At 38.3% G+C, this 15,432-nt stretch overlaps 1 protein-coding gene across 13 annotated transcripts in view; it reads left to right on the top strand.

The window, feature by feature from the left end:
- The window catches only part of GRID1 (glutamate ionotropic receptor delta type subunit 1), a 699,294-nt gene that overhangs the window by 561,116 nt on the left and 122,746 nt on the right, over positions 1-15,432 (top strand). For all 13 annotated transcript variants that reach the window (XM_067000674.1, XM_067000673.1, XM_067000680.1 and 10 more), the window contains one exon: positions 13,710-13,905. In XM_067000674.1, coding sequence (XP_066856775.1) covers positions 13,710-13,905 — 196 coding nt within the window. The remainder of the gene's footprint in view (positions 1-13,709; positions 13,906-15,432) is intronic.

The raw sequence follows: 15,432 nt of genomic DNA, 5'->3' as shown, positions 1-15,432 counted from the left end.
ATATATTCTGTGTCAGCAGGATAACTGTGAGCGTAAAGACCTGCACCGAATCATTTCTTTTTTAGATCATTTTGGATGGAAGGAGGAGGAGGGAGGAGTCTCCAGCAGGAGCACAGGCAGACCGCTTGTCCCGCTGTCTTCCCAGAGTAGGGGTTGGTTGGTAGCACCAACCAGTGTCACCGTGCTATGGCCAGTCCTGTGCTCCATTAGATGATCTGTCTTTCATGTTGTGAGGTTTGAATGAATAGACTGCAATTAAAATAAAGTAACAATCATACCTCCTATAGTCTAAAAGCTTAGTTTGTACAGTCACTGCAAAAGCTGATGTATTGGAGCAAGGCTCTGCTGCTTTTCCTTCAGCGATTAAAAATTGAGCATGTCGCTGGGAACTCAGTGGGGGCAAAAAGGCCTTCTAGAGAAGATCCACCCTACAGAAACCTGTACAGCAGTACCATGATCCTGTTGCACCCCTTCTCTTGCACAAAATATCTTCCTCGCAGCTACCTTTCAGCATTAAGAATTGAGTAGCATTGTTCACACGTCACCCTATCTGGAAGCTTTCTGCCTATGCTGAAGGTTGCAGGATTACAGCTTTGGTTTTGGTGAGCTCAATGCAATCTCTTATTGCGTGTTTTGCTGAGGAAGTCAGCCACAAACTAAGAGATAAAATTTTGTTTGGGATGGCAGGGGTACAGACGTGTCCTTTTGCCTGTTCTGTTGTGGACACAGGAACTTCAGACACGGGATGAAGCACACAACTTTGTGTAGTAACATCTTAAATCATGTAAGCTAGATTCATTAGTGTTGTAAAGGAGATTTAGTTTTGACTTTCTGATTTTTCTTCTCTGTGTTTAAACAACTGTTGCATTCAACTGAGTCAAATGGTTGTACTACTCCTTTTTAGTTAAACTTAGGTAAAAATGCTCTGTCGTAACATGAGGTGGAAAACCAATCTTCCCATTTAAAGAAAAGGCTTTAAAAAATTAATATGCTCATAAGGAGATTTAGAAGCAATTCCCAATGATATCTAAAAACAAGCAAAACAAATAAAAAACCCTGCAACAACAAAACACTTTTAATAGATGCAAGTTATGTCTTTTGTGGGGAAAGGAGCTGGGGGTTCTTATTCTCTCTGGAAACTGAGATGCTGCTGTTCATTTGCATTAGTTCTTTCCTGCTAATTATTGTGTTGCAGAAGTTTTTCTAGAAGGAAAGAAAAGTTTTCCGAAAATAATACTCTGTTGCTAAGAGAATGATTGCATATGTTCTTTCCACTTCCTGGGCTTATTGCCTTACTGAGCAATGTTCTATTCTGCTGCACACGTGCCCCCATATAATGTAATACAGCGTGTTTCCAAACTCATCTGGTGATGAGGAAGAGAATGGTGTTGCCTTGGAAAAACTATTTTGATGCAGCTGCCAAGGTTCCATTAAAAGAAATGTAATCATGTGCACTAAAGTTGTTTGCCTTCTAAACCATTAAAACCAGCCCAGGAGAATAAGCTACTGATTTAATTCAATTGATTTATGAATAGTCATATCTATCTGAAAAAGAACAGAAAACCATCAGTCAGAATGGGGTGGATGTTAGCTACTGTGCTTCTTTTATATGGCAGTAATGCAATTTCCAAGGTAATATTTCAAGGTGTGAAATTAGGCTGCCCAATAAACTAATCTCAATATAAGGAACAGCTAGTTGGTTCTGATGCGGTGCTGTCAGTGTTTCTAGTGTGAGGTTTGGTATTCAGGTGAGACTTGTGTGTGGGGTGAGGAGGAGCAGGCAGAACAGCAAGGTCTCTCTTTCTCTTCACTTCAGTGTACATCAGGATGAGGTGGGAAGTATGCCACATACCGAGCACTTGCCTTTTGGGTCCTCTGAGAAACAGGCAAGTGGGCCTCCAGACTTTAAATATGCATATGTAATGCATGCACTTTAGACATCAATAATAATTGCTGAATGCTATATGTGCTTTCAGTATTAATGAAGAGCCCTATGTTTTGATTTCCCAAGAGTACCCGGCACATGTTCTAGCAATCAAGATGCCTCTTCAGAGCCTTTCTATTTTCTTCTCTTCTTTCTGTCAACATTGATAGCTTCTGCTTTATTCCCTGTGGTAAGGGAAGGGTGTGAAGCTGTTTTCCAGCATCACCATGTACCTCTGAGAGATCTGAGCAGCTTGAATCTATCCGGCCCCTCCATCCCAGCTGTGAGACTGCAGGCAGCAGCCCAGAGCTTTCTGTACAGAGATCCTCGTCCCAAACCATGAGACAACTCCTGATAAATCAAAAATTAATAAAGAGCTGAGCAGGACCTTACCCTACACTGGGATTTCATGGTCTTTAATGGAACTACTTACAGTATAACGATATCCTAACAGTCATGGTATAAAGTACTACTCACCCTGAGTAAGGGCTTTGCAAGCCAGCACCAAGCTGCCAAGCTTACCTGTTCCCCACTCTATGTAATTAAAAAGCTGCTCTTTGTCGTCTGAGTGCAAAACAGACCGGCAGCAGTATCGGTACTTATAACATCAGTTGTGGAGGAAGAAAGTAATTTCTTCCCTCTCAATCTTAATCATTAATCTTCATTAGGATTTTTAGCTTCCGAAAGTGAGTGATAGAAGACATCAGCATAGCGAACAATTTAAAGTGCATCTGCATAAATAATAGAGGTAGTTTGTTGTTTTCATTATAGGTAAAAGCGCGTGTCAGTCGCCAGATGTGTTTGATTCAGACAATATGATTTTCATGCCAACTTTATGATATGTTTGATTTAGGTGAAGTGACTAAAACCTGCTGTTGGGACTGAATTGCTGTTAAACACCAGCTGCAGCTTTTATTTTAATTAATATTGTGAGGAGTAGAATACCTTGCTTTAATTAACATGTTAACCCTTTATGGTACTCAGAAAGGTCACAATGACAAAGTGGTTTAAAAGGAAAACAAGAAAATATTCAAAGGTAGTCCAAAAGATATTTCTTCCTCCAAAACATGCTACAAGCTCTTGAGATGTTTTCAACCTTTCTTTTTCCTGCGTTGTATGCATTTTTATTTCCTCCTCACTGTTAAATTAATTATGGGGTATAGTTAAAGGATACAAGCTAACCCATCTTTTTTAGCAGGATCGATTATTCTAGATTTGCAGAATGAGCAGCTCATAGCTTCTCTGAGTCCCCTTCCAGTCTTTGAAATGGATCTATGAGTGTCTTATAGATGTGCTGTTGTGCAAATTTTCCTTTATTGGTTTTGAAAATCTGCCCAGTGGTTTAGTAGTTTAAATGTGGATCTAAGCATACAAACTAAAGCTCCAAGCTTTTGAAAGCCTGGGCTTGCATCTTCAAAAGATTCTAATGTGATTATTGCTAACATCTCTTTGTCTGACTACTACTTACCATTGTTAACTTGCAAATATGTAGGCCAGACTTGGATGGGTGATATCTCAAATGTATTAATCTGTTAGAAATATGGCAAAATAGGGTGGTGAAGAGAAATCCCGTAAATGTCCCCTGTAAATTTAAAGGAAAGACTTGCCCTTGTATTCACTCCCTCAATCAGACAGCAGATAAGCTTATATGGGATCGTGACAGAAACTTCCTTCAGAGATCACAAACTATAGGGCGCCAGTGGATTCAGATGCAAATCCTCAGAAATTAGATTTCATGGGTACTGCCGTTTAAGGAACCTACCTGTGATGCTATTGTTTGATAGTTTTTAAAAACATTTTCAAGCAAAGTAAACATAACTTCTGCTATAGGGAACATATAAATTCATAACTAAAAAACAAAACATAGTTAATGGAATAATCGGCAATCTAAGTGACTTTTGCTCTTAGTGCCTGGAGAAGTTTTGGGTAAGAGGCAAGTTATAAGTATAGTTAGATATGCTGGTCTTGCAATAGAGAGAAGTTTAGCTTATTTTGAACTCCTTAACGGATTTCTTTATGTGTGTTGCTCAAGCAGAGCCGGAATGTCAGCTCTGAGCAAAACAACTTCTACGATCCAGTAACAAGTCAAGTCACACTTACACAGATCGTTGCAGATGACTGGAGTTGCTAAGGTGGTCCCAAAGAAATCATTTAGAAATAGCAATGGGTAGGAAAAAACAAAGGTCTAATTTTGTTTAGAGGAGAAACTGTTTTACTGACGATGATGATAATCTAGTTTGATTTTTGGATCCAAGGTTGAGTCTCATAGCCAGAAAAATTATAAAGTCTTTTCTTATTATTATTTAATTTTAAATGGGCACTCTTCCTAAATAAACTGCAGGAAGGTATTAACAAGTTCTATGAACAATGGGACACAGACTAGTTGTATGGATTTTTTTCCTACATTTCCCATATTTCTTTGACTTCACCAAAAATGCAAATTATTCTGAGATCAGTAAAGAAAAAGTGAGGTTTCATATGATGGTATAGAACATTTCTGTTGCATCTCAGACTCTTAAAAAGTAATCAAAGCCTACAAATATTTTGCTGATACAGTGTTTGTAGGCAATGATTAATTACAAATAAAATCATAAATGTGGCAGTGTATCATTTATTAATAGCTTTAACTATGGCTTTGCATTTCATCAGTGGCTATACATGCTGTTTGTTCCATTCTTTTAGGAATTAATCATGCAGTAGCTGTGCAGGAGCACAGTCCCAGTGAAAACACTCAGTCTGCATTGAAATGATTTTGTTTGCTGTGTTGGGATTTTAGAAGACAGCTTAGTTTAGTTTTCTTGTCTTTCCCTTTGCACTTAGGAACTAAGGCTGATGGAAGTTGTTTCAAAGAAATTAAATAATTGGAGAGACTGGACAAGTTCTGTGCTTTAGTACATTGTGTACATATTATTTGGCAATTTTGCTTTGCCTTTCTCTTTTTTATTTTTAGTCTCTTTTTCTGCTAGCCCTTGACTATGTGCTTTGGTATGCATGAATGTTTTCCTCGATCTATGAATGAAGTTCAACAAGGCCAAGTGCCGGGTCCTGCACCTGGGGCGCAACAACCCCAAGCAGCGCTACAGGCTGGGAGATGAGTGGTTGGAAAGCTGCCTGGCCGAGAAGGCCCTGGGAGTACTGGTTGATAGGCAGCTGAATATGAGCCAGCAGTGTGCCCAGGTGGCCAAGAAGGCCAACAGCATCCTGGCTTGCATAAGAAGTAGCGTGGCCAGCAGGGCTAGGGAAGTGATTGTCCCCCCTGTACTCGGCTCTGGTGAGGCTGCACCTCGAGTACTGTGTTCAGTTTTGGACCCCTCGCTACAAGAAGGACATGGAGGTGCTTGAGCGAGTCCAGAGAAGGGCAACGAAGCTGGTGAGGGGTCTGGAGAACAAGTCTTACGAGGAGCGGCTGAGGGAGCTGGGATTGTTCAGCTTGGAGAAGAGGAGGCTCAGGGGTGACCTTACCGCTCTCTACGGGTACCTTAAAGGAGGCTGTAGAGAGGTGGGGGTTGGTCTATTCTCCCACGTGCCTGGTGACAGGACGAGGGGGAATGGGCTAAAGTTGCACCAGGGGAGGTTTAGGTTGGATATTAGGAAGAACTTCTTTACCGAAAGGGTTGTTAGGCATTGGAATGGGCTGCCCAGGGAAGTGGTTGAGTCACCATCCCTGGAGGTCTTTAAGAGACGTTTAGATGTAGAGCTTAGTGATCTGGTTTAGTGGAGGACTTGTTAGTGTTAGGTCAGAGGTTGGAGTAGGTGATCTTGGAGGTCTCTTCCAACCTAGACGATTCTGTGATTCTGTGATCTCAGCAGTACTGGTGCCTGTTAGTTATGCTAGGTACCCTAATAAACTTCTTTAGGGCAGCGAGAGAGAAACAGTCTCAGCCCCGTGATGGAAGGTTGACAGAACTGTTGCCATCACAAGCGGCACAGGGATACGCATCAACCCCTTACCCTGTGGCAGAAATAAAGCTGGCTTTAGTTTCTGTCCCCCACTAAATCCACAACTGAATATTATGCTTTGCTTTTGGTTGTGTCTAGTACTGGGTAGTGAGTCCCAGTCCAGACAGGGGCTCACGGATGCCACCACATTGGCAGCTATGACCATTATCATCATGAAAACAGCTGCTGTAATAAGCAGCTGCTGCAGTGCCATTACCTGCTGAGGGGTTCAATCACTATTTGTTTTCACTGTAGTAAAAGTATGTAGTTGACATGGCAACGTGGTTTGTGACACATGCCAATTGATTGGTTTTTCCACTGGAGGAAAGTCCCTGCGTCTTTGAAATCATATGTAGCAGCTGTTCTTCTCCACTGATGATTACAAGCCCATATATAGCCATAAATGCCTGCATTGTTTGTCTCCTTTAGTGATCAGGAAATGTTTAGCCCTGGTGTGAAGGGCTGCAACTCCATTGATTCAGTGTAGTTTAATCTACCAGTGTTTATGGCTTCCCTCGCAGAAACTCCCACGAGGCTTTTTCTGCTAAAGCTTTTGTTGTTTAAAATAAAGTGGATGGTATTTTTCATGGACAGCTGATGAAATGAGCTTTATGTGAAATCTGGAATGATATATTTGCTGGTGAAGGACTTGATCCTGCAAAGTGTCTATTAAGCATGCAAGTACTACTGCCGATTTCTACTGGACTGCCTCTCGCAGTGAAGTTAAGATTTTGCTTAGTGCATTTTCTGAAGAAAGCCATTGCTGTGCACATCGCCATGCTGGGGCACAATTAAGGGTGGTTAAAGTGGCTTGCTTTGCAGTGAAATGGCACAATGCAGAATTTGGTCATGTCACTGTAGAGAAGTTGGCAATTCAGTGATTGATTTAAGAGCTCAGTTTGATTTTTCATAATTTTGAAGAAAGTCAAAGAGATGCACAAATTATAACCATGGACCAAATTCTTCTGAAGTCTGAAGATATTAGATGTGGAACTAAACCTGCTTTCCTTTAAATATTCCCTGTCCTGAGGCTACTGCCATTCCAGCAATACTTTGAACAGTCTTATTGGCCTCACTCTTAGAGGTAATCTTTAAAGTGGCCTGTATTTTCATTTATGTATTGTACATCCAGTTTAACAGATGCTAGTAACAGTCCTATATGTACTGGCAACAAATGCTTGAAATTCAAGTTTCCTTTTTTTTTTTTTTTTGGGGGGGGGGTTGGCTATGGATATTTACTATTTAGGCTCGCAACTGCTTAAGGTAGGTCTATTCTAATGTTATCTCACTATTAGCTAATATATTGCTTTTTTACAATATAATTGAAGGCTTACTGATTATTGGCTGCACTGGTGTTTAGGAGGACTACCTGTTATTTTTTTATTAGTTTTTAAGTGGGCTTGTGCTTTTATAACTTGGATTTAGTAAGACAATGACATTTTTCACACAAGCCTCTGATTAATTGAGACTATGATCAACTAGTGGCAAATTCTATCTATAAGAGATTTTTATTTTTATTTTTGTCTTCAGCCAGCTAAACTTCAACTTGGGTAGACCAGCTCTAGAGAACGTTTTTACATGGAAGTTTGAACTCAGGTTCAGATGTCTTAAGACATTTTCAATCCACCCATAAATCTTCCTTAAAACTAGAGATCCAAAGACCAAAGTTTGGTATCTGTGCATAATGGACTAGGGCCCAAGTCCTTTGCCTTGGTGCTCCATAAATGGATATTAAAAGTAAAGAGGACTCAGGTTCTGAACTGAGGGATCTTCTGTTCATATGTGTTTAAAACCATAAATTAGCCATGCCAGCACACTACAGCCCACAACCTTGATTCAGCTTCACTTCCAAAGATTTTCCAGTTTTGCAGATGGCTCTTGCTTGCGTCAAATGCCAGCTGTTTTCTCACTGGAGACATATACAAAGGAGCAGCTGATACTGCAAAGCTTGCCTGGCTTCAAAGTCTTTCTGTCTCTTGGTGGTTAGGCTGTGTGGTCATCAGCAAACGCCATTTTCTCATTTGTTCTTATTCTCTTGGCAAACGTATCCATGGATGGTCTAGTGCTGAGCAATTTTGTATCTCAAAATGTGAACACTTCTGCAGTTCACAGAGCATTCTCTTTCAAGCCTTTGCTTTCCACTATTGATAATTTATCAAAAAAATCAATTTTCAGATAGTATTTTATTTGCTAGGTTTCAGCTCATAGGTAGTTCTTGGGTTTACACTGTCAGTATAAGGTGGTCAAATCAATTCAGCTACTGTCATTTATACTTAGAAGTGTAGTGGATTTACTTTTTTCCCCAATGTGTAAAACACAAATTTCCCTCCAATACATGCTGTTGACAAAACTCATAGTTAGGAACTGCAGGAGTATTTAATTCTGTAGATGTCATTAATTTCCAGGTTTTGAAAAAATTTTGAAAGAAAATAAAGTAATTTCAAGGTATTTAAAAAGCAGAAATTTAGGACTTGTGGCGTACATTTTTCGTATCTATTTCTAAGGCTTCATTTACGTAAAGCAGCTTAAAACTCATCTTCTCTAGGTTGCTTTATCTTAATGGCAGCCGTCACCTAAAATATTATGCTACATTGAGCAATAATCTTAGAGAAGTGGCTTCCCTAGGTAAAATAAGAACATAGCTTTCCCTGCCAAATATGGTAAAGCACTGTGTTTTAACATTTCTGTATGATTTAGGCATTAATATTGATGAAGAAGATCAATTATTTTAGTGGAGAGGAATTATTTATATTGCATTGTTTTCAAAATGTATGTAGTGATATGATGGGAGAGGTTATTCTAAAGTGTGCTCACAACCTGGAAAAGCAAGGACAGAGTGCTGATTACTCCTTTTATGTCTAACCTCAAGCTACGTTATTTCTACCGGTGTATGTGTAGATGAACAAACAGAGGCTAAGCATGAAAAATATTGCATCATTTTAAAATAATACTGTGGATTCAGAAACTGCTGAAATAATAACTTTCCTTAAGTAATAGCAGACTGGAAAAATCCCCAGTTTTACAGTGTCGGAACATTGGTGGTGGTGAATGCTAATGAGAAACTACCTCAGAATCAAGGAGCTGCCACTATGCCCATTATGGTTTCTCTAAGGCTGAAGTCAAGATAAAATGTTACATTTATTACTGTAGTATAGAAGAGGATTAAATCATGACATAGCTCTGCCAGGTAATTAACTTGTTTAAAGTAATGGACTTTACACATAGGGTTACAGATGTGCAACATTCTCCAAACTTTTTTTTTTTTAAAAAAGAAGAGAATGGTAAGGTTGGGGGAAAATTCAATAGGTAAGTATTTCTTGACTTAAAGTAAGTAAATAAATAAATAAATAACAATCATCGTTACTATGAAAAAATATATATATTAAATATTTTAAAAAAAAGGTTTTGAAATGAAATGCACCTGTTCGGTTGTCTTTCTGTGTTGTTTTGTTGTTCTTTGTTTTGGTTTTGTTTTGTTTCTTTGCAGTTTTGTTTGTTTGTGTTTTTAGTTTTTTAATACCTTGATCATATCTGATGATTCTGAGTAACAGTTTTGTGTGAAACAGCCCTGCAGCCTTACAACTGAGGCTGCAGTTTTATAAATTGAGTTAATTGATCAGCAGTCACTTAAAAGCACCCAGTGACAGGTTTAGTCTGTCACTTAGACAGGATTTGTTCATATTATTCATCCAGAAATTATTTTATTTATAGCAGTTCTAGAGTAAAATAAAGCTATACTGGCAAAACCTTTTTAGGCTATGTATCTACAGGAACACTACTCTTTTAATGGTAAGAAAGCATCTCCAAAAAGTGTAATTTAGCCAGTATTTTTATCGTGGCAATTATTTCTAGTGGTCTAATTATAAATGTTAGTACAACTATAGCCTGAATGTTTGTTCCACAGCATATGGTTTATGTCAATATGTTTCTAAAAAATAAAACAAATGGTTTTCAGTTGACTCTACATGAAGCAATTTCAACTCCACTGGAAATTATTTATCTATTGTAGCAGTTATCTTGCAGGCATTATTGCACTGGTTAAATATTTCAGCTGGTAATACAGTTCTGAAGGACAACATTTTTGTTTAGATAGACCACAGGTACATTTACTTAAATCAATTGGTTTACATGTACTTGCCAATTATAGTAATCGCACAGTGGATGTATTTATCTACAAATTGAAGGTCAGCTCCTATAACCATAAGTGTGGAACATTGGCTTTTTCTGCTTTACTAGTTTTATCTTTAATCACACTTACAGAGAGCCCTTAATGGGTTGTGAGATCCAATAATTGAGGTGGCAAGGTTAATGGGGCATCTTGTTATGCTACACATTTTTGTTGCAAATAATTTTATATATTAAATACGTGAAATCTTTGCCATAGAAAAGTGAGCCAAGAATTGGAGTTGCTAACAAAGGTGGTTTCAGCTGATGGCTGGTCACAAAAATGAAAGAAGTCAAAGAACAAAGAGAGCAGCTGCCTTTAGAGAATGATGCGATGCTAAGATATAACCACTCTCTGAAAGCTGACAGTGAATGATTTTGTCTAGTGATGGAAGATCTGGGGAAGTTAAAATAACAATGTTTAGAACCTGCATTTGTGATTATCTTAATTAATCCACTAAAAGATAGGGGATACTAATATCCATGTCTTTTATGTATGTGACCTTACCCACCATACCCAGATCTTTTGATCACTTCTCCAGCTTTGGAGATGCTGAGCATTGTTTCCACTTTAGTGCAGAAATAAAATTTACATAGAGACAAATAAATCTTTTATGCAGAATAAGATCCATTGTCTAGAGCATTCCCTGTCAGGACAATTTCTGAGATAATTTTTGCCAAGTGGTCCGCTTGGTAAAGATATAAGGTTATTTTCTCACTCAGTCATCGTCCTTCTGAATTTATGCTACAGGAACAACTCGCAAGCTTGGTTACCTGCTGCAACCCTAGCCGTGTCCTTTAGTGATCTTGTGTCTCTCAGAAGACATTTCCAATGTTGGCCATAGTACAGAGAATTTCCTCTGTCAGGAGCTGTTCTTATAATACATCAAATGGGGCACTGCAAGGAAGGTGCATGCAATCCTTAGGACATGCAGCATTCCAAATTATCTCTTTTAGGAAAACTCTGCCAGCTAAAGGGATGGTAGTTGTCTTCTTCACAGCACCCAAGCAAAGTCTATGCTTCCCTCCCTGCCACCTGCGCTGATTACCTGCTTACTGGGCCAGCAAAGCACTTGATTTACACTCAGAATTTGCTCAATGTGCACTGCAATGTTTAGAGAATTGAAGAAAATGTGCTGTTCAAAAAGCAAGATGTACTGTGCTTTTGTACAGCACTGATTGTCAATAAAATGTAATATAGCTAAAACAAAAGTAGTGGTTGTCAATAAAGTATAATTTAGCTAAAACAAAAGGCACATTTCTGTCAAAAAGCTTCCACTGTAATAAAGGCAATAGAAGTGGTCTAGATATTCACATTATGACACATTATGAAAACTAGAGTTGTTTTTTTAATGTTCAAACTCTCATGTGCAAATTTTCAAACAGAATGGCAGCATGAATAGTAGACATTTGTAAAGTTGTTAGCAGCTGAAAGTTGTGTTAAAGAACATTAATTAAAAATGCTTCTGCTAGTATGCTTCTGTATATGTGCTTCTACAGGTACTGAAATCTGTACATCAAACTCTGAAAAGGGTTGCCACAGAAACCCTCCTGTGTGTATCGAGTACCTTTCTTAGTCATTTGTACATAAAATAGACAGAAATGTGTCTTTTAACAGTCAGATCATCCATTCCCAGGACATAAGCAATTCCCTGTGATATGATGAAATTTATTTTAAAAAATAAAAAGGAACTAAATGTAGCATGTCATCATTTAGATCAAGACTGGAGGAAAAATGGTCCTGTTCAGTGAAATGTACCGGAAACATTTAGGAGATCAGAGTAGGTTTCGGTACTGTTAAACAAAGAGAGAGAAAGGATGGGCACGAATTCTCTCATTTTCATTAGAATTTTTAATATCCAGCAACCTCCAGGACTTTCATTTGTATTTTACCAAAGGGGTATATACAGAGTGAAAGAAATAACAGGTCTGGGTTTTGATGCAACTCCCAGAGTTAGCCCAAATCTGCAAGCGTGCGGCATATAGAGAGAAGACCTGCTCACAGTCTTACTTAAAGCTTCTTAACAGCTTAAAATGATAAAATGTCCTTAACACAATTTAAGAATTTAAACCACTTAAAATGTTAGAAACAGCTTGTGAGTTGGAAGGGTTTTTCTTTGGCGACGGAGCTGACAGACTCTCACAGTGCCCGCAGGTAAAGGGGCCCTTCGGGACCAAACCTGAGAGGCCTGCAGGTGACATGACGGAGAAGATGAAAGAGATCTCTAAATATTTGTATGAGGGTTTTATGTGGTTTTATGTCTATGTGCCTAGATTGCTGTGCTTTAAATAGCGTTGTGTGGAACGCTGCAGTGGTGTAAGGTGTAACTAGTGGGATGGCCCCAGTGAAAAAGGGAAGAGGGTGGCAGAAAAATACTGTCTGTGCCAAGTCTTCAGCTGTGGAAAACAGCTTCAGATCATGGGCCAAAGGAAGGCTGCCTGGGAGCATTTTGAAGAGATCTTCTGCAGGAGCTGTCAGACAAAATGTTTTGCTTTTACGGTTCCAAGAGTTGGCATCGGGTGGGAGGTGGCATGAGTGGGCCTTTCAGATGTTTTGAAGAGGATTTTTTTTTTTTTAAATGAAAGGTTGTTTTGGGAAGAAGGAGTTGGGTGAGAGAGGCAATAGGGGTTGTTTTAGTTTAATCTCACCCAGACTTAGTTGGTAGCTCATATGAGAAGCATCAGAAGTAATCGTTATTATGTGAAGTTATATATTTCTAAAATAAATTCTTATTTATGAGATTTAGCTTACTCCCTGCTGCCTCATGCGATGGTCAATGGTTGAATGTGTGTTTGTGTGTGTATGCACAGATGGAAAATACTGTACCACTGCAGAAAGTGAGACTTGGGGACAAAGGAAGGGGCACACGAATAGAAATCAGTGGCTCGTAGAAAACTGATCGGATGCTTCTTTTGATGGCAGCGATGCCCCTTTAAATGTTTTGAAACTTGGCTTGTCTTGGTTTTCAGTGACAGAGGCAGTGATTTACACCTTTCTGTGCAGAAAAGGCTGTAAAACAGGAGTGAATTACATTCTGTACAATTTGAAAATAAATGATGCATTCACAGTCACTCAGGTTGAGGCCCATTTACACTTCCAGAGCGGTATGATGATGAGTAAATGAAAGCTAGACCTGTGTGTGAATGAAAAATGTCTGTTTTACCAGTGGCTGTGAAAAGAGAGAGAAAGAGATGGTGGCTAAGACTTACTGGAAATTGGAACCCAGACTTTTATTTGTTTGTTTAAAACAGTGGTATTGATTTGGAGTCAGATGGAGTATTGGTGTAACTACAAACCAATCCCACTGAGTTCTGTGACATATTGCTAGTGATGCTAGGTGTTTATATTTGCATTCTTAGTTTTATCCTGTGCTTGAGGAGGTCTGTATTACATTCCCTTCTTGTGCAAACCTGGCACAATAATGTTTAACATGGATATTATCTAACAAAAAAAAAATCTTTACTGAGGTAAAAAAGAGGTCAGGTATAACTAATGTCATATGATCTCAATTCAATTAAATTACTCTTTGTTTTCCTTTATGATGAAGGCAAGAGATATGCAAATTCTACTTGGTATGGTTAAGTTCGTTTTGACTAAAGACAGACATATAAACCATTTAATGAATTAAATTTCAGTCACGTGTTATGTAACACTAATATCTCAATATTGCTTGAATTTCAGAACATTTCAGGATCTGTCCAAACAAATGGATATATCTTACGGTACAGTCAGGGATTCAGCAGTGTATGAATACTTTAAAGCAAAAGGGACAAACCCTCTGGAGCAGGATAACACATTTGCTGAACTGTGGAGGACAATCAGTAAGAATAATGGGGCAGATAATTGTGTATCGAACCCTTCTGAAGGCATCAGAAAGGTAAGACTGGATTACAGGGTTCTTTATTTAATTTTTGTGCTGCATCAATGCTGTTTGCATGAAGTTAATAATGTTAAGTCCCATTAATGCAATTACACTGTAACTTCAAACAAAAATATCCTTATCTAAAGTTTCTTATAGTAACTCAATGGCAAATAAGAAGCATATTCTGGAGTCATGGTTTTGAATTTAAGTACTTTAGCTCTGCCTAAATCTCCCGTATTAAGGTCCTTCTTTGGCTCTGGCCATAAGGCTTCTAGCTTTTTTGGGCACTCTGGAAATACTCATCTTCAATATCATTCTTTGTATTATCCAGGTACTGACACTTGTCCTTTGCTCGCTTATGTGTGTGTTTGTTCATTTTGTTTTGTTTTGTTTTGTTTTTACCTGAGGATTAAACTAGGTATTAGAAACATGAGCAAAAATTAAGAGATCCACTGAAAATGTACTGATTTTTCTTAGAACAGGAATTTCATGCAAAATGTTGTTTATTCCAGGCTTAAAAAAAATAAAATTAAAATTAAAAAATATATATATGCATATACTCTTTTACCTGTCAGCATGCTTTCACCTAGCTTTAATTTCTCTCATATATGACCGTGCAATTTTTTTGGTGAAACTGAGCATTGATGTTGGAATCAAGGTCTGATATATATATATATATATATATATATATATATATATAATAGCTTGGGATTCTATATGCTTGTGCTTAGTCCTGTGATGAATAGCCCCGGGTGAGATTAGGAAAATACAAGTGTCCACACTTTTTCTGGCACCCTTAGTTTGCCACTCTTCCTGTCTGCTTTCCATCTTGTAGCTCAGCAAATACAGGTAGTAAATAACATCAAACCACATGTGTCTGGGAGTACTTTATGGCAGAAGGTACACAGAAGTAGTCAGTGAAAGTTTAATGTGCTTCTCCTTTAGAGAAAAGTGTCTCCTTTATTTGTCAATTGATTTTTTTTCATGAAACAAGAAAACAGCTGTTATTAAAGTCTTGATTATTTGATCAGATTTACTCTGTTGTCAATGAAACACTGATTTGGAACAAATATATAATTAGTTCCTCATGCTTTTGTAAGTGAGAAATAAGAATGTTTTGGGGCTTCGGTTCTTTTATTCTTTAGAATTTTTTCTCAATAGTCATAGGGAAAGCATCCACAATTTACTGGGTTTTACAATGCCATTACAGGGCTGAACACAGTGACACAGGCCATTTCATTTCCCAAATCAAAGTCCTTTAACATAAAATTCCTGATTGCTTGTGTGGTTTCTGGATAAAATCCTTATTTTATGGGAGAAAGACTTTTGCCTCTCCCAGTAAAGGAATATTTAGTCAACAGTTTCGGTTCACCCTCCCTTTTCTCCCAGCTCCTAGCTGAGCTTCCTAAAGCTCTATGCACTTGGCTTAAAAACCCTTTCTTCCTCTGTACAAGGCAGAAACCTGGCTATAGCCAAGTCTGTGGTGTTTTTTCTTGTTTGTTTGTTTGTTTGTTTGTTTGTTTTTAATCTGCTCATCATTTT

This window comes from Anser cygnoides, chromosome 7 (assembly GCF_040182565.1).
Source record: "Anser cygnoides isolate HZ-2024a breed goose chromosome 7, Taihu_goose_T2T_genome, whole genome shotgun sequence".
NCBI classification, from domain to species: domain Eukaryota; kingdom Metazoa; phylum Chordata; class Aves; order Anseriformes; family Anatidae; genus Anser; species Anser cygnoides.
Note: the sequence above shows the minus strand (reverse complement) of the source record. Positions and strands in the feature narration are given on the sequence as shown.